This window comes from Triticum aestivum, chromosome 5B, assembly GCF_018294505.1.
Source record: "Triticum aestivum cultivar Chinese Spring chromosome 5B, IWGSC CS RefSeq v2.1, whole genome shotgun sequence".
NCBI lineage: Eukaryota > Viridiplantae > Streptophyta > Magnoliopsida > Poales > Poaceae > Triticum > Triticum aestivum.
Window position 1 is genome coordinate 423,573,013 of NC_057807.1, and position 24,194 is coordinate 423,597,206.

The 24,194-nt window shown below is 50.8% G+C and overlaps 1 protein-coding gene across 1 annotated transcript; it reads right to left on the bottom strand.

The window, feature by feature from the left end:
• Positions 1 to 22,290: 22,290 nt before the first annotated feature.
• LOC123112238 (tuliposide A-converting enzyme b1, amyloplastic-like) lies at positions 22,291 to 23,546 on the bottom strand. Its single transcript, XM_044533178.1, has one exon. It carries the CDS (start codon positions 23,536 to 23,538, stop codon positions 22,585 to 22,587), a length of 954 nt encoding a protein of 317 aa, XP_044389113.1. The 5' UTR covers positions 23,539 to 23,546; the 3' UTR covers positions 22,291 to 22,584.
• Between the last annotated feature and the right edge of the window lie 648 nt (positions 23,547 to 24,194).

Here is a 24,194-nt window from a genome sequence, read left to right on the forward strand (position 1 = left end):
TACTAGGATCTTTTACTCCTCGACCTTTACTCTGGGACTTCGAACTCTCTTCTACTCGTTTTAAACGATTTTTACTAACTCTGACTCTAGGTTCTCGATAGTACTTTCTCCCGGAGAGCCTCTTCAGTCCGGATGATTACTTGGTGCACCGAAGGATTCTGAAGATACCTTCCGATATTCTCTTGAGACCTTGTGCCAATCGCCTTTGCTATTCCCCTTCCATCGTCAACCCTTATGGATAACTACTTGCAGTTGTTATTCTTACATTCATCCCCAGTTGGTCTTGTTATCACAAGATACCCCGAAATACTCATCGTTGTTTCGATAATCCTTTGAGCTTATTGCCTTGCTGTTCTTTGTCACCTGAATACCCCTACGGATAATTCTCGCACCTATCGAGTATCCGCTCATCCCCCCGTTGTTCATGTGTTTCACAATGGTCTTCGAAATACTATTCGATCCTCCAAAAATCCTTAGCAGCTTTATTGCTCTGCAAATACTTGTCTACTTGCATTATGGATGCTTCCCATATATCTGGCAATATTCACTAGTATCTTTTGACACCGTCATTCTGATCCTATTGATTCAGCATGTGTGCAAATGCACACAATCATCTATCAACCCTTCTAAATTATCTTTCGGGCTCAGACATCATTTTTGAACATGAGCTGGTTCTCGACCAAACTATTTGTCGTCAATTGTGCCTCTGGTATATCCAACTTATCCATCCTTGATCAGAGCGACTGCTTCTGATCCTTTGTTTTGGAAATCGAAATACCTTTGTTATCTAAGCATCGAATTATTCCAATGTTCTATAATATGATGCCCGTGCATTCTTCTTCCTCTAGTTGAGTACCGATGCTCACATCAGATCCCTTGTGGACCATCGGTTCCTTTGTTGGATTTTATCCGACAGTGTCCTTCATATTGAATAACCTTGAGAGCCTTTCCATGGGTATATAATGCCTTTGGTAAATTGTATCATCTGCTTTTGAACAATGCTCTACTTTCAAGCTTGTATTATTTACCCCGAAGTTTGTGGTATATGTTCGTAAGATGCCCTGATGGGTTGAACCTATGCCTTCCTTACTATGTGTGAACTCGGAAGTTTTCACGGGTCATACTCATCTAGTATTTCACCAGGTAAAACTTTCAACACTAATGCCATTATCAAAACGAGAAGTGAATGTAAGGTTATGCTTTGGAGAAGTGGGAGTCAACCTTGAACTTTGTGTTCATGCCCATGGACCCGAGGTGGAACTTATCATGGAAGCTTCTCGTAGTAATAATAATCCCCTTGTTATAACTTCTTCTCTTATCTATGCTTGGTCTTTTGCGACCGTGGTTTCGACCATATTGTTCTTCTTTGATCCCATTTCTTGGACAAGTTTAAGTGCTTGCCTTCTGCAAATGATTTCACTTGTCCAACCTCTATCCCGCTCTACCCTTGAGTATAAACTCTGGTATCTCAAGAATATCATGGAACTGCATAACTTATTATGAGTTCTTCATCAACTATTATTTCTCACTGATTCCAATTTTCTCGGGTTCTAGGTTGTCGTCAACCAAAAAACACTGATAAGTGAATCAATTCCGCACTTTGATTCAATAACTCTAAGTATTCTTCATTGCTTATGAGTTCATTAATCCTTCAAGTCATTGCAAGCCTGATCGGCTATATCATTATCGTGCAACTTGTTAACTGTGCTACCCGGCCCCTCTTTCCAGAGCACAGATTTAGATGGTAAGCTAATCTTACGTCGATCTTCCTCGTCATATCATTTCTCCTTGAACAACAAAATTGATTTCGAGTTTGTGTCGTAATCATGGTTCCAATAACCTTTTGCTTCATCATTCCTTTAACTTGATGTCATCGCCGATCGATTGCATCTTCATGGAGACTCTCGACAAAATTTGTTGTGATCATCATCAACATTTAAACTCCTTCCAGGATACCAATCGAATTCAGGATGTGAAATACCATCCTTGCCCTCGATGATTTGTGTTATCATCGACCATTTTATTGCCTTCCGCTCAACACAAACTTGTTCGTGTTTTGTGTTATACCTTGAGTTCCTTGCTATCCAGCATATGTGCTTCTTTACCTTGGAGTATTACCGTCTTTTATGTCAAGGATGTTGTGACGATTTCACCACCTCTTAAGAATTCTTGTTATTGTGATGCTTCTCGCCATCACCATTCTTTTCTTGGTCCCCGTGTTGAGTGAACTCTGTTGTGCGAATTCAAAACTTCTAGCAACCCTATTGCTTTGAAGTGAATGGCCGATAGTTTCATTCTGAGTCTTTTGGTTATCAAATTACCATTCTAACATTGATCTTGCTACTTAGTCCATACTTCTAGGTGCACTTTCGATCAATTTTTAGTTGTGGATGTTTTTCCTCGAGCATACATCATTGTATCATTTGATCTGACTAACGTTATCTCCTTGTTCACATAATTGAGGGAATCCATCTTTTTGGAAATCTCAATGAATTGTCGCTGCGTTCATCAACCACCTCCCCATTCTCTCCTGGGTTTAATGATGAACTCTTGTCTTGGAACTCGCTTCCATAGTTCATTTCCCGAGAATCTCACATTGTCATCTCGTCAATTGGTGTTGCACCTTCTCTTCTCAGGCATCCTAAGTCCGAGGTATCCTGACACTAATAAGATCTGAATCTCGGTCGGATATGACGGTTGGAACATATTTCCAAGAGTTATAACATTGGTCTTTATATGACCCGGTATGATGATGTCATGCCTAGCACACCTGGCCGGAGGACCTATTGTTATAGATTCCTTTTGGCAAGGTTAGTCATTCTTCCGTGAGGAAATTGTAAGATTTATTCTATAAGTTGTTTCTGATGGATCCTTTTTGTTTCCAAAGTCCGACCTTTGCTTGAAGACCATGTCAATGCTATCTCGAAGCATGTCTGTGGTACTCCGTTCATCAACAAGAACCTTTGAAGCACAATGCTAAATTCTCATTATCAATTATCCAAACATCGTTGTATGGGTAACGTCACGAAATTCCTCTCCCTTTACCTCAATGGTTCTCTACTTTCTATCCTGTCATGGATATCATGCCCCGCTTGACCTTGGGAAGGATATACCCCTGAAATGTATGTGTATACACATTTTTCTCCCCATTGTTCTGATTAAACCTGGTAATCACCTTTCCTTTCCATTGGTTTGCTTAACACTTCTTGTGATCTATATGATGTAAGCAGTATTATTCTCCTACTTATGTAACCACCTTGGTGTACAGTTCTGTCAGCAAGGCCCTGTTTCTACTGTTGATAACTTTCCAGTAACCGCCGATGGACGAGAACTTTTCCTATTGGTCCGCCTCGTTCAACGAGCGGGAAAATGGTTCTCTTCATCCCTCGCCCTTGGTACCGACGTGGTTACTGACATATAACTGATAGGCTAACCTATGACATGCCTTGCTTACATGATCGTGCAAGACGTCATTGCCCTTCCTACTTTTAACCCACATGGTGGGCCCATAACCCACAAGTTCCACAGGACCGAAACCTGACTCTCCTGTACACACCCTGTTGTCAAAGTTATTCCTCGAGCTTGACTTCGTATGTAATTCACGGGCCACATGCCTAGTAATCTGTTCTGGTATCAGACGCAATACTTACTCTTGCCGCTTTGAACCCCTTTCTCACTCTGGTTCAGACTTCGAGCAACTATCTATCCGCTGGGAACCTCTTATTGTACCTTCGTACCTTACTCGTTGTATTTTTATATGTTCAACTCGAGAGATAATCTTGTGCTCATTCATGGGTTAACCCCAGATTGTTTTCCCTCATAAGCATTCTGTCATAGCCGAGCTGCCCCTTTACCTATTCGTAAGTACGTTGGAGATTCCGAAGAAAGGATGACGACTTGATCATGGTGACTTGAAGCAGAGAAATGAAGACATCAACGAAAGGGATCAACCTCTTCGAAAGGGCAGCCAATACCGAGAAGACTCGTTAGGTTTTCGCTACCAACACTTTCCCCCCTTACTCCACCGCTTAAATCTCGGGACGAGATTTCTTGTAGTGGAGGAGAATTGTGACGCCCGGGTAATTAAGCTACAGTGATCCTCTGCTAGTGATGCCATGTCATCCCGATTACTTTTGCTAAATGACCGTTAGTTCAACCGCGTCAAATTCAAATTTAAAATTAATGTCGATAATAAAAGTTTTCAGAAATTGAAACAAAAATGTTCGGTGGTTGCCAAATATTACAAGGGTAATTATGGTGCAGCAAACACATTTTTATAAAATGTCTAAATAATTTTAAGTGATTTAAAACAGAAAAGAAAATAAATAAAAACAAAACAGAAAAACTAAAACCTAAAACTAGGAGAAAAGGAGAGAGAAAGACCCCCCCCCCCCGGGCCAGCAGACCCAGCGGGCCGGCCCATTCACCCACTTGGCCCAGCCGGCCGGCCCACTACCCCCTCCTTATCCACTCCCTCCCCCAAACCCTAACCGGCCACCACCCACTCCCCCCCCCCCACGACGCGCCTTTCCCCCCCGATCCAGATCAGATCGGGCTCGACGCCGCTCGACGCCACCCCGCCGCCACACGACGCCGCCCGGAGCTCGCCCCCCCCCCCCCACGCCAGGACGCCGCCGACCTCCTCGCCCTCGCTCTCCGGCCACCTCGACCGCACCACGCCTCGCCGCAGCCACCAGGAGCACCTCCGCCTCGACCTCCCCGTCGCCGGAGCCACCGCGCCGTCTCCATCGCCGGAGCATGCCGCCGTCGAGCCCTCCCCGAGCTGGCTTTAGCACAACTTCAGGGGCCCGGTGAGGCCCCGTCCACCCCTCCTCCGCTTCCCCTCTGTCCCGGGCCGCACCACCGTAGCTCACTAGCCGTCCTCGCCTCGCCCGCGCCTAACCCTGACCGCATCCGCTCCGGTTCCTGCTCGTCGCTCGCCCGCGTGCGAGGTCCTGCCTCGCCGGTGCTGCCCTGGCCTCGCCGACCCACGCGCCCGCCGCCCCCTCTCGCTCGTGCGTGCCACCACACCCTCCCGCTTCGCCGAGGCCTCCCTCTGCCGCGCACAGCTCGGCTCCCTGCGCCCGGCGCCTTGGCCTCGCCCTACCTCGCTCCGACACCGCCCGGTGCTCCTCCCAGCCCTTCGGCTACGGCCACTAGCGATCGGCCTCGCCGCACTCGCGGCCCCCTCGCTGGCCGTCGGCGCCTTGCCGATGCTGCGCCCAACTCCGGCGCCCCGCCGTGCCTCGGCGGCCATCGCCCGCTCACCCGGGTTCGCCCTGTTGGGCGCACCCGCACCTGCCAACACCCGTGCCCGCTAAGGCCCCTAGGGCCTATGACATGTGGGGTCCCAACCCCAGAACGTAAAAAAAGCAATAAAAATAAAAATATAATTAATTAATTAATTAATTAAGGAACTAATTAACTTAATTAATTTTGGTTAACTAAACTAAACAACTATTTAAACTAATTAAATATAGTTATCTAATTAACCTGGTTAGTCAATTAGCTAATTAATTATTCAATGACAGTGCCCCCCTAATTAGTACTAATTAGGTTAATTAATATGTCTAATTAAAATGTGTCACTGACCAGTGGGACCCACTGGTCAGGTTGACCAGTCAACCCTGTTGACTGCTGACCTCAGCATGACATCATGCTGATGTCATAAATACATTTTCGAATTAAATTAAATAATTAATTGAATTCCAGAAATTATTAAAATCTTTAGAAAATCATATCTTTTAATCCGTAACTCGGATTAAATTATTTTCAACATGAAAGTTGCTCAGCACGACGAGAAGATTTCGGATACGCAACCCGTTCGTCCACCACACATCCCTAGCATAGCAAACCTGCAACATTTCACCTCCGGTTCATTTGTCCGAAAACACGGAACATCGGGGATACTTTCCCGAATGTTTTCCCCCCTCACTGGTATCACCTCATACCGCGTTAGAACACGTTTAGCTGCTTGTTGTCCTGTTATGCACTTGCTTGCTATGTATTTACTGTTTCTTCCCCCTCTTCTCTCTGGTAGACCCTGTGACGATGCTGATGCCCCTGTGGTCGACTACGTCACCGACGACCCCCTCCTTGTCTGAGCAACCAGGCAAGCCCCCCCCCCTTGATCACCAGATATCGCCTATTCTCCTTTATACTGCTTGCATTAGAGTAGTGTAGCATGTTACTGCTTTCCGTTAATCCTATTCTGATGCATAGCCTGACATTGTTGCTACATCTGTTGATACCTTACCTGCAATCCTAAATACTTAGTATAGGATGCTAGTTTATCATCATTGGCCCTACATTCTTGTCAGTCTGCCTTGCTATACTATTGGGCTGTGGTCACTCAGGAGGTGATCACGGGTTTATGCTATACATACATACATACATACATACTATACAGATGGTGACTAAAGTCGGGTCAGCTCGATGAGTACCCGCAAGTGATTCTGATGAGGGGGCTGAAAGGACAGGTGGCTCCATCCCGGTACAGGTGGGCCTGGGTTCCCGACGGCCCCCGACTGTTACTTTGTGGCGGAGCGACAGGGCAGGTTGAGACCACCTAGGAGACAGGTGGGCCTGGCCCTGTTCGGCGTTCGCGGATACTTAACACGCTTAACGAGATCTTGGTATTTGATCTGAGTCTGGCCATTTGGTCTATTCGCACTAACCATCTACGCGGGAGTAGTTATGGGTATCCCGACGTCGTGGTATCAGCCGAAGCCTTCTAGACGTCAGCGACTGAGCGGCGCGCGCCGGATTGGAACGTAAGCCTGCTCTTGTATTAAGGGGGCTAGTTCTGCTTTCGGCCGCCCACGCAACGTGCAGGTGTGCAATGGGCGATGGGCCCAGACCCCTGCGCCATAGGAGTTAGACCGGCGTGCTGACCTCTCTGTTAGGCCTAGGTGGGGTTGCGACGTGTTGATCTTCCGAGGCCGGGCATGACCCAGGAAAGTGTGTCCGGCCGAATGGGATCGAGCGTGTTGGGTTATGTGGTGCACCCCTGCAGGGAAGTTAATCTATTCGAATAGTCATGATCTTCGGTAACAGGACGACTTGGAGTTGTACCTTGACCTTATGACAACTAGAACCGGATACTTAATAAAACACACCCTTCCAAGTTCCACAGACAACCCGGTGATCGCTTTTCCACAGGGTGACGAGGGGAGGATCGCCGGGTAGGATTTATGCTATGCGATGCTACTGGAGATGCTACTTGGAGATGCTACTTGGAGGACTTCAATCTACTCTCTTCTACATGCTGCAAGACGGAGGCTGCCAGAAGCGTAGTCTTCGATAGGACTAGCTATCCCCCTCTTATTCTGGCATTCTGCAGTTCAGTCCACTGATATGGCCTCCTTACACATATACCCATGCATATGTAGTGTAGTTCCTTGCTTGCGAGTACTTTGGATGAGTACTAACGGTTGCTTTCTCCCCCGTTTTCCCCCTTTCCTTTCTTTCTGGTTGTCGCAACCAGATGCTGGAGTCCAGGAGCCAGGCGCCACCCTCGACGACGACTCCTACTACACCGGAGCCCGCTGACGACGACCAGGAGTAGTTTAGGAGGATCCCAGGCAGGAGGCCTGCGCCTCTTTCGATCTGTATCCCAGTTTGTGCTAGCCTTCTTAAGGCAAACTTGTTTAACTTATGTCTGTACTCAGATATTGTTGTTTCCGCTGACTCGTCTATGATCGAGCACTTGTATTCGAGCCCTCGAGGCCCCTGGCTTGTAATATGTTGCTTGTATGACTTATTTATGTTTTTAGAGTTGTGTTGTGATATCTTCCCGTGAGTCCCTGATCTTGATCGTACACGTTTGCGTGCATGATTAGTGTACGATTGAATCGGGGGCGTCACACATGCAAAGAGTATATAGGCAGCGGAAAATAAAGCATGCAACTTGCAAGAATGTAAAGGGAAGGGTTTTGGAGGATTCAAACGCAGTTGGAGAAACGGATGTTTTTGGCGTGGTTCCGATAGGTGGTGCTATCGTACATCCACGTTGATGGAGACTTCAACCCACGAAGGGTAACGGTTGCGTGAGTCCACGCAGGGCTCCACCCAAGAAGGGTCCACGAAAAAGCAACCTTGTCTATCCCACCATGGTCGTCGCCCACGAAGGACTTGCCTCACTAGCGGTAGATCTTCACGAAGTAGGCGATCTCCTTGCCCTTACAAACTCCTTGGTTCAACTCCACAATCTTTGTCGGAGGCTCCCAAGTGACACCTAGCCAATCTAGGAGACACCACTCTCCAAGAAGTAACAAATGGTGCGTTGATGATGAACTCCTTGCTCTTGTGCTTTAAATGATAGTATCCCCAACACTCAACTCTCTCTCATAGGATTTGGATCTGGTGGACAGAAGATTTGAGTGGAAAGCAACTTGGGAAAGGCTAGAGATCAAGATTCATATGGTAGGAATGGAATATCTTGGCCTCAAAACATGAGTAGGTGGTTCTCTCTCAATACTGGTAAGTTGGAAGTGTAGGTTTGTTCTGATGGCTCTCTCCACGAATGAAGAGGAGGTGGAGGGGTATATATAGCCTCCACACAAAATCTAACCATTACACACAATTTACCAATCTCGGAGGGACCACCACCGTCTTGCCGCCGGGGAGCCGATTGCTTCCCATCCTCGCGCCCCCACCACACAGCCAGCCCCGACCAAAAAGCCGCCTCGCCGCCCGCCAGATCATGACTGGCATGCTCGTCGGACGCCGGCCCACTCATCGGACGCCAGCAGGGCTGCTAGCTGGTCCGTGCGCGCTGCGACTCCCTTCGCCGGTCGTCTCCTTCGTCGACGCCCGCAAGCTGTTCGACAGTTTGCCAAGGTACAAAAAACAGACTCCGCCGACAAGTTCTTTTTTCACAATTTCCTTTGCGACTCCGATGATTCGTCGTCCGATGACGAGGAGGAGATATTGGCTGCCGCATTGGTCCATCACCACCTCAACAGCCAGCAGCCATTGTTCGGTGGCTCCATTCTGGGCCACCTTCTGGCGTTGAATCATAACCGAGAGAGCGGGCATTTCCTTCTTTGGAAGGACTACTTTGATACAACAAACCCGTTGTCAGTGTCAAAACCGACGGATCTCGGGTAGGGGGTCCCAAGCAGTGTGTCTTAGGATCAATGGTAACAGGAGGCAAGGGACACGATGTTTACCCAGGTTCGGGCCCTCTCGATGGAGGTAAAACCCTACTCCTGCTTGATTAATATTGATGATATGGGTAGTACAAGAGTTGATCTACCACGAGATCAGAGAGGCTAAACCCTAGAAGCTAGCCTATGGTATGATTGTTGTTGTATGTCTATCGACTAGCCTGGCCCCGGTTTATATAATGCACCAGAGGCCTAGGATAACAAGAGTCCTAGCCGAATATGCCTGTGGGGGAGGAGTCCTTGTCTTGATCGCCAAGTCTTGTGGATTCTTCCTTGTATGCGGCAGCTGTCCGGACTAGCCCATGAGTATACGGCCATGGGGGTCCTCGGCCCAATCCAACTGACCGGGAGACGACGCGTTGAGTACCCCCTAGTCCAGGACACCGTCAGTAGCCCCCTGAACCGGTCTTCAAGTTAGGGACGCTCCTCGATTCTTCCAAACTATTCTTCATCTTCGGTTGTCGGTCTTGAAAACTGGTTCAACAAATCTTCTCATCTTCTATCTTGAGGATCGCCGAAATGCATTCGACGAGTTTACATGTCGGGTATCCTAGGAGCCCCTTTAAGTCTCCGGCCTTTATCAATGCCTTGTTATTTTTATGCCACACCTCGGGTTTGAAGTTGTTCCCGGGCGGCAGCGTCCTCTTGTGTCCGAGCTCCAACGCCGGACCACATTCGATGTATCTTTTGCAGCCGAGCACCAACGCCGGACCGCTTCCCAGCTCTAACGCCGAAATGTATCCGAGCTCCAACGCCGGACTATGTATCCGAGCTCCAACGCCGGACCGTATCCGAGCTCCAACGCCGGACTGTATCCGAGGTGTCGTAAATCACCTTGGTTCAAAGAAGTTTGAAGGAGTTTAGCCGAGCTTAATGCCGGAAATGCCCTCTATGGAGCCAGCCACTAGCGCCCGAGCTTTATGCGGGACTGCTTCCGAGGTGGTGCACCACCCCGAATGTGGGCCAATTTTTGTCAATATTTTTGATTTGGTGCAATTTATTTTGCCGAGATACATAGCCAGTAGCCCTCAAGGTGGGTATCGGTCTAAAACCCGAGATGCCCATGAAGGATGACATAAGACCGCTGATCCCCGTAGCTGCTGAGACTCAGGTTGATTTGCAAAATCGGTCTGAGGATCAAGTCCTAGCTCGGCAGAATACTTCAGGACACAAAAAGCGGTGTGCTCAGTCCTCGAGACTAAGGTTGGGTGCGGCCGACCAACCTGAGGATCAAAATCCCCTCGGAAACTGTATTGCACTTAAAATTTTCTACATAGAACAGGCAATGTAGTAGCCCCCGAGACACTGGTCGGGTGGCAACACCAGATCAGGGGATCGATGTGCCCTTTTAATATTTGTAAATAATAAGCCCGAAGCCCAGTAGCCCCCGAGCCTTAATGCGGGCACGGGAGGCCGAATTAAGGATCGATATCCATAGTAAAATCACAAATTATGTGTAATGACTCTATGTATCCAAGTACTTTACGTCATTAATGCTCGGATCCGCATTGTACAAAACTTTGTTGACCGACCATCGGCTTCCACCTCCTCGGCCAATAGCCGAGGAGTGTTTGTCCTACTTTATAAAGCCTTTATGAGGGCAAAGATTTACAACAAACAAGGCAATCTGGCCATACGGTTTTATAAACAAAGGTACGCGGAGAGACATGTTATATTACTGTTTAACAGAAGAAATGTCTTCCAAAGAAAATAGTCCCGCTATCGGTTCCTTTCTTTGGGTTGTCATGCTAAGCATGATCATGAAACCTCAGCTCCAATGTAAGAGCAAAATATCGAGGATTTAGTTTGGGAGGCCAGTTAATAGCCCCCGGTAGTGTTCGGCGACAGTCGAGGTCAAGCCGTAAACACTTCGGCCATTGTTATGAATGGCCCGTCGTTTAACGCCGTCATCGGATCGCCGACCAGTTTACGCTTATTGTGACAGTCAGTTTTCGGCTTTCTCCACTGAGGTGCTTAACCATGTGAGCTGGAAGCACAATCGCAGTGGTTCTCCCTTTGCACACCTAGCCGAACAAAGCGGAACATAGGAGGCAAGCGCAGGAGCCGGGCAACCCAACTATTGACCGAAGACACAATTCGAAACCGATGCATATATAGCAATATCCGAGAATGTTTTTGCCGAATCTCTAAAGGTGTCCGGCGTTGCACTGCGAGACTTGTGCTGAAAACACACAAATAGTTTAAAAGTGCCATGGGCTCGAAAAGCCAAAAAACTTATTCAAAAGGTTAATGTCCGAACTAGATCAAGTGTTCGGTGCCAATCCGAAAATTGGACTTTAGAAAAAAAAGGTGCTTCTGCCGTGCTTTAACATGACACATCCTATCTCAAAACTTCAAGCGGGTCAGCCTACGGCTTCAACCTCCTATCCCGAAGGCGGAGTACTTCTTACTAGGCCAGTTTAGCAAACTAAACTCTAGCGGCTTTGAGAGAGAAATTAGGCTCCCCGGCTAGTGACCGCACACTTGTGTCGAAAAAAGGAGTGATAAATAATAATAAAAACTTTGCAACGACTAAGAAGAAAAACACTTATCATAAAACGGCTCATATAAATTTAAGAGCCCCCAAGTGACTTGGGTAAAAGAATGATTGCATGTACCGAAGTACTTATATCATATCTATGTTCAACCGAACTTTAAACGCGTCTTAACCGACCGTCGGCTTCTCCCTCTTCGGTCAAGGACCGAAAAGTGTTATGTACTCCATCTGTCGAGAATATCGACGGTGTTTCCAATAACCAGGCAATCAGGCCATAAGGCTGTAACAGACAAAGCGCGCTCAGGGAACTTATGCTATATTACTGCGAAGTGTAAGAAGCATCTTCGAAGAAAATAGTACCCCCACCGATACCTTTCTTCGGTGCTCATTGTTATTATGAGACTTGTGCAATAGATTTTTTGTACTCATGAGTTCCGTTGTGTGCCGATCATGATTGAAAACAATAAGAGCGCTAGCTTTCGGCTTCACCCAGTCTGAGGTCCGGCTCGGGTGACCCGATCGTGACAATCGCAGAGGTGCTCCCTTTACTCCCTAGCCGAACAATCGGGAACGTAGGGGTAAGCACAGGAGCCAGGCAACCCAGCTTGCATATCACTTAAGTCAATATGGTGCATATTGTGGCGTAATACACGAACAAGGAACGAAGCCGTACAAGTATAATCATATGCAAGAGGAAAAAGCTTCATGAAGGAAGCCCCCAAGTAAATGGGGTATTTGAATTTGCGCGTCACAAACAAAGTTTGGACAAGGAAATTTTTACAAGCAACTTTTTTCCAAAAAAGTATAATGCTTGGCCGAGCCGAACACAAGTTAAAAATTTAAAACATTGAGCATGAAGACAACTTAGCTGGTTAATGTGTTCGGTATTGATGACGTGGTCCGAGCTTGATGCGGGACAAGGTTCCATCCCCGAGCCGGTCCCAAGGTGGCGGAGCAAAGAGCTCGGCACTCCGAAGTGGTGACATAGCACGGTCAATGCAAGACGGCAGGGTGATGCCGAAGTCCCCGGCATGGGGTAATGAAGTGTTGACGAAGCCCCCCTTCCAGCCGAGGTGACGCCAAAGGATATAGTCCGGCTGGATCATTTTCCTGTGCACAAAAAATAGTGCAAACCGGAGATAATAGTAATAATAAAAAAATCGTTGCATAACAAATAATTTATGCAAAGTGAGTAATAAAAGAAATATGGCCTGGCGCCGAAGTCAATGTCGATGCAGGGCGGCGGCGTGATGCGGTAAAGGCATGGCAAGGCATGAATTCACAGGTCGGTTCAAATTCTGGATGCAGCGTTCGCCGGACTATGTACGGAAACTGACCGAACCACCATGCGACCGTCGTTAATGAGGCCACCATTTGATAGACCTGCGTACATATGACGGACAAACCAGAGTAATAATTCATTTGGAAAAATGAACCCTAACAAGCAAAAAATACTAGGATTAATAGCACCTGGCTTATTTGTTGTAGCAATCCGAAAAAAGGTGATTCCCAAAATTGGGACTCGATCCGCACACCTATCGCCTGATGGGCGATAAAGCAATGGCATAGCGATGCTGGCAAAGGTTGGCTCGCCGAGGCAAAGCCCTCGGTCCAGATAACGTGACGGAGCTGGTCGGCCAGCGATGCCGAAGTCTCCGGAGTAGGTTCATAAAGAGATGATGAAGCCCCCGGTCCAGCGATGCAGGTTGTGACGTGGTCGATGCCGGCTTGATGAAATGACCGTGTGGCGATGCAGGTGTGCCCGCTCCATGTAATCCGTAGGGAGACGATGTCGGTGACGATTTATCCTTCGCGATGCCGAACTATTGTTCGGCTGGCCGAGATGATGATCCGAAGAAATTGAGCTCAGCTCAACAAAGCAACGACGTGTCTAACGCAGGTCGGCCGCCGTGGAGTGATGTTGTCGGGCTGGTTTGACACCGGCGCGACGGTGAAGTTCGTATTGCAAGAATACTTTTAATACTACTGGGATGTGTTTGACAATAAAACACAACACGCCATACGAAAACTTCATTCAAAAAGGATGTCCGAGATCCCGTTCATAAAGAAGATGAATTCGGGTTGGATTCGTTCTCGCGCAGAAAACAGATCCAAAAAGTGATGCACTAATCGGAAGTTTCCCGGAGTTTGGACGGTCGGATCGAGCTGAATTTTTGGCAGGTGGTAGATATGGGAATTCCGCAGAAAATCAACGGTTGGATCCTCCAAAGGACATCCGAGCTAGATGCTGGATACCACGCCCTAAACTCGTCCGGATTCTCGTCCAGATTCAACAGGGCTCCGGTATATCGGAGATTGCCGGAGATTCCTCCATCGGAACTCGACGAAATTTTTGCAGGGTTGTTGTAGACTTAATTCCGCATAATTCCACCGAAGTAATCGTTTAAGCGACACTCGAGGAGGCGGTGGCGGCGGATACAAGTTTGCTGTCCAGAAAAACAGCACGGTCGCCTGAGGGCAATGTTGACGTTGAGCCCCCGAGCTCCATGGATGACTCCTCCATGATCTTGATAGAGATCGGAGTTGGTGTTGATGAAGGCCTTCATCCGAACATGACGATCGGAGGTAGGGCGCAGTCCTCGGTCAAGCCAAGGTGACCAGTCGAGCTGGTGACGAAGAAGCCGACGTCGCAGTTGACCTGCAGTCGAGTCATTGATCCTTTCGCCGATCACACAGCAGAACTCTCAATGAAAGCACCAATGTCGATGTCAAAACCGGTGGATCTCGGGTAGGGGGTCCCAAGCAGTGCGTATTAGGATCAATGATAACAGGAGGCAAGGGACACGATGTTTACCCAGGTTCGGGCCCTCTCGATGGAGGTAAAACCCTACTCCTGCTTGATTAATATTGATGATATGGGTAGTACAAGAGTTGATCTACCACGAGATCAGAGAGACTAAACCCTAGAAGCTAGCCTATGGTATGATTGTTGTTGTATGTCTATCGACTAGCCTGGCCCCAGTTTATATAATGCACCAGAGGCCTAGGATAACAAGAGTCCTAGCCAAATACGCCGGTGGGGGAGGAGTCCTTGTCTTGATCGCCAAGTCTTGTGGATTCTTCCTTGTATGCGGCAGCTGTCCGGACTGGCCCATGAGTATACGGCCATGGGGGTCCTCGGTCCAATCCAACTGATCGGGAGACGACGCGTTGAGTACCCCCTAGTCCAGGACACCGTCACCCGTTGTTCAAACATCAAAAATTCCGCCGCCATTTCCGTATGAGTAGGCATCTTTTCAACCGTATTAGATAGGGGGTGCTCAGCTATGATGACTACTTCGAGTGCAAAGAGGATGCCGTTGGCAAGATTGGTTTCTCCTCCTATCAGAAATGCACTGCCGCCATCCGAATGCCTGCATACGGAGTGCCCGGTGATCTCATTGACGAGTACGTCTGTATGAGCGAGTCTACATGCCTAGAGTCCCTGTATAAGTTCTGCAAGGCTGTTATTGCTGTGTTTGGCCCTGAGTACTTGAGAGAGCCGACTGCTAAAGGTATAGCCCGTTTGTTGGCGATGAATGCCAGCAGGGGCTTCCCAGGGATGCTTGGTAGCATAGACTACATGCACTGGGAATGGCAGAACTACCCTTCTGCTTGGCAAGGGCAGTATAAGGGCCATGTCAGGGCTTGCACTGTCATACTAGAGGTCGTGGCATCTCAAGATCTCTGGATCTGGCACTCTTTCTTTGGCATGGCTGGATCACACAATGATATCAACATGCTTCAGCGCTCGCCGGTGTTTGCTAGGCTTGCCAAAGGCAATAGCCCACCGGTGAACTTTATTGTCAACGGCCACGACTACAACAAAGGATACTACCTGGGTGACGGTATCTATCCTCAGTGGACCACTATTGTCAAGACAATACCCAACCCTGTCGAAGAGAAGAGGAAAAGATTTGCCCAAGAGCAAGAGAGTGCTAGGAAGGATGTCGAGCGTGCCTTTGGTGTTTTGCAATATCGATGGGGCATCGTTCGGTATCCTGCTAATACCTGAAGCACGCAGAAACTATGGGAGGTGATGACTGCTTGTGTGATCATGCACAATATGATCGTAGAAGACGAGCGTCTAGAACGTCTATACGATCAAGGGTTTCGGTTTCAGGGTGAGAATGTTGTGCCTGGGCATGGAGGAGCGACAACGTTTGAACAGTTCACCCAATTTCATCATGACATGCGTGATTGAGAAACCCACATGCAACTGCAAAATGATTTGGTTGAGTATATGTGGGCTCATGTTGGCAACCAATATGTGACGCCCGGATAATTAGGCTATAGTAACCCCACATTAATGATGCCATGTCACCTCGGATTACTATTGATAATCTCACGTTAGTTCGAAACGATTCATATTCAAAATTTGAATTTAAGTTAAACAATTAAAGTTTTCAAAACTCAAAACTAAATTGTTCCTAAGGTGTCTAATAATCCTTAGTAAATATTGGTGGATAAATTATCTTTTAATAAAATATTTAAATGCACTAAAGTAATAGAAATGACAGCCAAAAACAATTAATTAGATGCCTTTTATAAAGTTATAATAATAAAACTAAATTAGTAGTGTGCCAAAATAATTGTGGCAGTGGACTAATTAGTAACACTAATTTAGGTGCTGACTGGGTATTTTATAAAACTAAAATAAAAGAAACTTTAAATGAAAACATTAAAGAAAATAAGTAAAAAAAGAAATAAAAAAAAGAAAAGCAAACCCCCTCGGGGCTCCGGCCCAGCAGGCCACCGGCCCAACTGGGCCACGACCTGCCAGGCCGGCCCAGCTCCCCCTTGGCCCAGCCGGCCACCCCACTTAATCCCCTCGGTCCATTGACCGAAACCCTAACCCCCACTGCTCCCCCGATCCCCCCACTCGCCTCTCCCTCTCCCCCTCCTCTCGATCCCATCTGGATCGAGGAGGGGCTCAACCTCGATGCGCCGACGGCGACCACGCACCGCCCCGCCGTTGCACAACCACCTCGACGCCGGAGCCTCGCCAGCCTACTTCCTCGTTCCTGACCTGGACGCGTCAACCCCGACCCCGTCGCCGCCGCCCGGAGCTTCTCCGCCGGACCTCCCTCACCGGACTGCCGCCGCCTCGCCATATCTTCCTCGTCGGACCTCCCCTAACTCCGTCGAGCACACTGCCCCGTTCCCTACTCCCCCTTGTGAGCCCCGACCTCTCCTCTCTCCCCCTCGCTCGCTCACCGCGCCGTCTGCGCTCCGGCACGCCGGCGCCTCGTCGGCGCCCGCACGCGCTCACCGTGCCCCGCGCGCCCTCTGCGCCGAGCCCCCCGCGCCCGAGTCATCCTCGCCATGCGCGGCCTCCCTGCTGCAGCCCTGCCGCGCGCTCATGCGCGCCCGCCCACACGGGGCCATGCTCGCCGCCGCTCGCTCACCGGCCGGCCCGTGCTGGCCTCGCCCACGCCGGCCTGGCGACCTGCCTGGTCCGCCGCCCACGCCCGCATGCCCCTGGGCGTGCGCCCGAACGGGGCGCGCCCGTTACCCGTCGCCCGCGCCCTGAATGGCCTCTGTGCCCCTGAACGGGGGGGGGGGCACGCCCCCCAGAACGTTTTAAAAAAATGAAAAAGAAAAAGAATTAAATATATATATATATAAATAGTTAATTAATTAATTAACTAAATTAATTAAGTTAATTAATCCTGCTTAATTAATCTAATTAACCTGTTAGTCTAACTAAACAGTAATTAGTTTAACTAAATCCTAATTAACCTAACAGAGCATGACAGGTGGGTCCCATTGGACCCACGCGTCAGTTTGACCCAGTCAACCCCTGTTGACTGCTGATGTCAGCATGACGTCATGCTGACGTCATAAATCCATTTTCCGAATTAATTAAATAATTAAATAAATTCCAGAAATTAATAAAATCTTTAGAAAATCGTATCTTTTAATCCGTAACTCGGATTAAAATATTTTCAACATGAAAATTGCTCAGAACGACGAGACGATTCCGGATACGCAACCCGTTCGTCCGCCACACACCCCTAACATATCAAACTCGCAACTTTCCCCCTCCGGCTCCTCTGCCCGAAAACACGGAACACCGGGAATACTTTCCCGGATGTTTTCCCCCTTCGCCGGCATCACCTCATACTGCGTTAGGACACAACTAGCTTCGCTCTTTATCGTGTCTTGTGTTGTCTTGCTTATGTTTGCACTGTATTTATTGTTTCTTCCCCCTCTTCTCTTCGGTAGACTACGAGACCGATGCTGCTGCTGCCCAGTTCAACTACGGAGTTGACGAACCCTCCTTCTTGTCTGAGCAACCAGGCAAGCCCCCCCCCCCCTTGATTACCAGATATCGCCTATTCTCCTCTATACTGCTTGCATTAGAGTAGTGTAGCATGTTACTGCTTTCGTTAATCCTATTCTGATGCATAGCCTGACATTGTCGCTACATCTGTTGATACCTTACCTGCAATCCTAAATGCTTAGTATAGGATGATAGTTTATCATCATTGGCCCTACATTCTTGTCAGTCTGCCTTGCTATACTATCGGGCCGTGATCACTTGGGAGGTGATCACGGGTATATACTATATATACATACATACTATACAGATGGTGACTAAAGTCGGGTCAGCTCATTGAGTACCCGCAAGTGATTCTGACGAGGGGGCTGAAAGGACAGGTGGCTCCATCCCGGTAGAGGTGGGCCTGGGTTCCCGACGGCCCCCGACTGTTACTTTGTGGCGGAGCGGCAGGGCAGGTTGAGACCACCTAGGAGACAGGTGGGCCTGGCCCTGTTCGGCGTTCGCCGATACTTAACACGCTTAACGAGATCTTGGTATTTGATCTGAGTCGGCTACGAGCCTATACGCACTAACCATCTACGCGGGAGTAGTTATGGGTATCCCGGCGTCGTGGTATCAGCCGAAGCACTTCAGACGTCAGCGACGGAGCGGCGCGCGCCGAATTGGACTGGAACGCCACTAGGCTAGGTCTGCTTTCGGCCGCCCTCGCAACGTGCAGGTGTGCTATGGGCGATGGGCCCAGACCCCTGTGCGCTTAGGTTTAGACCGGCGTGCTGGCCTCTCTGTTTTGCCTAGGTGGGGTTGCGACGTGTTGATCTTCCGAGGCCGGGCATGACCCAGGAAAGTGTGTCCGGCCAAATGGGATCAAGCGTGTTGGGCTATGTGGTGCACCCCTGCAGGGAAGTTAATCTATTCGAATAGCCGTGATCTTCGGTAACAGGACGACTTGGAGTTGTACCTTGACCTTATGACAACTAGAACCGGATACTTAATAAAACACACCCTTCCAAGTTCCACAGACAACCCGGTGATCGCTTTTCTACAGGGCGACGAGGAGAGGATCGCCGGGTAGGATTATGCTATGCGATGCGACTGGAGATGCGCTTGGAGATGCTACCTGGATATGCTACTTGGAGATGCTACTTGGAGGATTTCAATCTACTCTCTTCTACGTGCTGCGAGACGGAGGCTGCCAGAAGCGTAGTCTTCGATAGGACTAGCTATCCCCCTTTTATTCTGGCATTCTGCAGTTCAGTCCACCGATATGGCCTCCTTATACATATACCCATGCATATGTAGTGTAGTTCCTTGCTTGCGAGTACTTTGGATGAGTACTCACGGTTGCTTTCTCCCTCTTTTCCCCTTTCCCTTCTACCTGGTTGTCGCAACCAGAGGCTGGAGCCCTGGAGCCAGACGCCACCGCCGACGACGACCCCTACTACACTGGAGGTGCCTACTACTACGTGAAGGCCGCTGACGACGACCAGGAGTAGTTAGGAGGATCCCAGGCAGGAGGCCTGCGCCTCTTTCGATCTGTATCCCAGTTTGTGCTAGCCTTCTTAAGGCAAACTTGTTTAACTTATGTCTGTACTCAGATATTGTTGCTTCCGCTGACTCGTTTATGATCGAGCACTTGTATTCGAGCCCTCGAGGCCCCTGGCTTGTATTATGATGCTTGTATGACTTATTTTATTTGTAGAGTTGTGTTGTGATATCTTCCCGTGAGTCCCTGATCTTGATCGTACACATTTGCGTGCATGATTAGTGTACGATTGAATCGGGGGCGTCACACAATAGACGTATCTTCTTTTATTCGTTTGTAAAACTATGTGAGAACTATGTCAGACATTTTTATTTTTATTCGGCTTGTAAAACTATGCTATTTTCGGTACAAACTATATTATTTGATTCAAACTATGCAAATTCATCAATGGAAAATAGGGCGGCCAGTCGGCCATGCCGGCACATATGGGTCGGCGCGTTGGGCGCGCTGCCGACTCATATCTAAAACAGGGCGGACAGCTGACCCAACCGAACAAAATGCGGACGAAATCGCCGTCCGTTTGGGTTGCCCCGCTCTAAGAGCAACTCGAACGCGCCGACCCAAACAGACGACTCTTTTGTCCGCTTTTTTTCCATTTGGGTCGGCCGCCCGCCCTCTTTTAGATTTGGTTCGGCAGTGCGTCCAACGCGTCGACCCATTTCATGACCGCGCGCGCATAGATCATGCCAGCGGCCATGTCGTCACCCTGGTTTTGGCGCTCGAGCGCACGGGAAAGGTTCGCGCATGCGGGGGAAAATCGGCCTAGCGCATGCCGGTTTTGGCGCGCCGCGACCGGCGCTCGTTATAAGAAGGCGCTCCTTCACACTCTGCCCGCCTCCCACTCGTCTCGCCCCCTCTCACTAGCCTCGCCGCCTGTGCGCCACCATGTTGATGCGCCGCCTGGGCGCTTTGGATTTTCGTGGAGTCCGCGAGCGCCGCTCCGGCGCCTTCTCCTCTGAGATCTGGTTTGCCGAGAAATGCCTCATTCTCGGCACCTTCGACACAGCAGAGGAGGCGGCCCGCGCGTATGACGCGGCGGCGTGGCGCCTCCGGCGGCCTAGTCGGGAGATGAATTTTCCGGACGTGTCAACGAGCCAGCGGGCGCAGGATCTCGCGCCTCACCCGCGGCTTTTCACCGACGAAGAGCGTCATGACAACCGGAGGCGGCAGCGTCGCCTCGCCATCGCCGAGATGGACGTGAAAGCCATGGCGGTGTGGCGTGAACGCTTCCCGCAGGACATCGTCAACGAGCACGAGTTCTACAAGTAAAGGAGGATGGAGAGGGAGGCAAGGAGGACGGAGCGAGCCGCCTATCGTGAGGACAAGCGTGCACGGAAGTAGGCCGCTCAATTGAACATGATGCTAGGAGAAGCGTCGTCCTGGGACTCCGAGGACGAGCGGTATGATGACGCCTACATTCAGACGTCGGAGGAGGACATTACCGAGTCGGAGTCGGAAAACGATGAGTAGTTGACCTTTTCTTTTATCTGTCTATGCTAGGACTATCTATGTATCCTTTTTTCTATCGAAGAAATGGCCGCCGCGTCGGTGACGAAGCAGGCGGGCGAGAGTGTGTTGTTGGATGGGGAGAGGCCAATGTGTCACCGACCAGCGGGCCAGGGGAGGAGAGAGAGCGAGCGCGCGCGCGTCCGTCTTGTGTCCGTGCCGATGCAAATCCGGCTAAAAAATGAGCCGGAAATGGGTCGGCAGACGGACGAAAAGCGACGCGCGTCCCTTTGGGTCGGCGCGTTGGACCGTCTTTTGTGTCGGTGCCGACCCAAACGGACGACGGCGAACAAAATGGGTCGCCCCCATTGGAGTTGCTCTAACAGTTTACATATAGCGATCACTTCTTTTGATATTAGAGGTGGATTTCTGTTGACATTATTATTAGAAGTGGATTTCTACGCAAGCACCGCTGTCACCTTTCGCTTCACCTTCAGGAATATTGACTTTCTGGTTAATCAAAGACCAGGAAGCAAATTGTACAACACAGAAATGGATCTATAAACAGTGAAGTAAGTGCGATTGGCGATCAGAAGACCAATTATTTCCACAAACAACCTTTGCCATTCCCCTCTCCGCCGGGGCGCCATGGATCCGGACATCGTGTACAAGAGCGGCCGCGTCCAACGCTCTGGTCTAACGTCGCGGAAGAGCGCCGGCACCGACGCCACCACCTGTGTCGCCTCCAAGGACGTTGTCATCGACGCCGGCACAGGCCTCGACGCGCGGCTCTTTCTCCCCAAGAGCGTCCCGGAGTCCCAGAAGCTCCCCGTCCTCGTCTACTTCCACGGCGGCGCTTACGTCGCCGAGTCTGCCTTCTCCCTCAGGTACACCAGCTACGTCAACGCCCTTGTCGCCGCCGCCCGCGTCGTGGCCGTGTCGGTGGAGTACCGCCTCGCCCCCGAGCACCCGCTCCCCGCCGCCTACGACGACGCGTGGGCCGCACTCCGCTGGACAGCGACGAGCTGCTTTTCGGCGGGCCCGGAGACGGAGCCGTGGCTGGCCGACCACGGCGACCCCACGCGCATCTTCGTCGCCGGCAACAGCAGCGGCTGCAACATGGCGCACAACGTGGTGATGAGGGCCGGAAAGGAAGGGCTCCTGGGAGGCGCGCGGATCGAAGGGATGGTGCTGCTTCACCCGCTGTTCTTGGGCAAGGCTCCGGCGCCGTCGGAAGGCACGGACACCACGGAGACCGCCGAGAGGAACTGGCGGTTCGTCTGCGCTGGCAAGTATGGGCTCGACCACACGTTCTCCAACCCGCTCGTGATGCCGCCGGAGGAGTGGGCGGTGCTCGGCTGCCGACGGGCGCTGGTGACGGCGGCCGAACTCGACCCCTCCAGGGACAGGGCGCGCATGTACGTCGAGGCGCTCCGCCGCAGCGCGTGGGGCGGCGAGGAGGCCGTGCTGTACGAGACGGATGGCGAGGAGCACATGTATTATTTCTCCAGAGCCGCGAGATCCAACTCCGTCGTGGCGGAGAAGGCGGCGAAGGAAATGGCCATTGTTGTGTCCTTCATCAAGCGCGTTACATGCACCAGTCCATCGGATTGTAACATCAGATCTACGTTGCGCGCACCGATCAGGGCTCAGGCGCCGGTATGATGAACGCCACGACGCGAGCCATGAGCTCCTTGGCCTTGGCACAGTCCGGCTTCTTCAGGAAGAAGACGTGCCCCTCGCCTTCCGACTCGATCCACGCCACGCCCCCACGAGATACGCTCCCGCGCCACGCGCTCGTGGTCACCGCCGCGTAGTACGCTCGGTCCCTGGACGCCAGCCAGTCCTTCTCGCCGGCGCACACGAGCATCCGCCCGCACCGGAGATTCTCCATCCCCGGGGCCCCCGGCGCCATCGGGTTCATCCTCGGGTCGTCCGCGCCGCCCACCGCGCCGGGGCACGCGAACTCCCAGATCATGGCCATGTCCTTGGCCGTCGCCTCGGCCTCACCTTCGAGGAACGTGTTTCCTCCGAACCAAGGATGCAGAAGAATCGCGCCTTCTATTCTCGGCGCCGGCTGGAACGACGCTCTCATGAGGACGTTGTGCACCATGTTGCCGCCGGCGCTGTCGCCGGCGAGGAAGAGGCGCGCGCTGTCGCCGTGCTCGGCGAGCCACTCGTCCTGGGCCGAGGCGGCCCACGAAAGCGCTGCCCAGGCGTCGTCGTAGGCGGCGGGCACCGGATGCTCGGGCGCTAGGCGGTACTCGACGGAGACGGCGACGACGCCGGACGCGGCAGCGAGGGACGCGACGTAGTTGTGGTACTGCGGGGAGACGGCCGACTCGACGAGGAAGCCGCCACCGTGGAAGAAGACGAGGATCGGGAGCTTCTTGAAGGGATCTGGGCTGGTGGGGAGGAAGAGGCGGACGGACACGCCGGTGGCAGAGTCAAGGACCACGTCTTTGGACGTGACGCCGGTAGCCGGGTCTAGGCCGGTGGGCGCAGGCGCCGGGCGACAGAGGCGGTCCATCTTGCCGCTCCGGTATATGCGGTAGTCATCGCAGTCGAACACTACTTCGTCGGCGCCAGACTCCATGGCCGTAGCCGGCTAGCCGCGCACAGATCTGAAGGTATAGTTTGTTGAGTGGTTGGTGGCAGTGGCAGAGACTAGTGCTGGACTTGAAAGTGTGAAGACTTGAAAGTGTGAAAGTTGGAGCTGTAGTCTACTACGTCATGAGAAGTTGGTCTGGTTACAGCTTAGGGCGCGCTTGGAATCTCGTTTTGCTTAGCAATACACCTGTAAACAATACACCTTTCCGTCCGTCGTTTTGCTTTCGGCCGGAAATCACTACTGGCCCGATAAATTACACCTGTAAATTAAGGACGCGTCTAGGGAGCAGCCGTGTGCTCCCTAGCGTTTCCTGGCGGCCTGCCTTGATAGGCCCCGAAAAGGTAAGTTTCTGTCCCCCCTCGATTAGAAAGGGGACGTTCCCCCGCGATCACAACCTGCTCCACCACCCCGACTCACATGATTCTCTTCCATCCTACTTTTCTCCATCCCCACCTCTCCTCCCCTCCTATTCCCTTCCAGCCGTCCCAAAAGAGAGACATCTTCTTCTCCCCCAAGAAAGAGGCAAGGTTCATCCTGCTCAGATCTCAAAAGCTTCAAGCCTGCAATACGGACGGCGTCCATGAAACTGTTGATCTAAACACATCTAGAAGCAGCAGAAGCAGGCAAGTTCAGAGGTAAAA

Coding starts and splice junctions, on each gene's coding strand:
- LOC123112238 (XM_044533178.1), bottom strand. CDS start 23,538: ATGGAGTCTGGCGCCGACGAAGTAGTGTTCGACTGCGATGACTACCGC.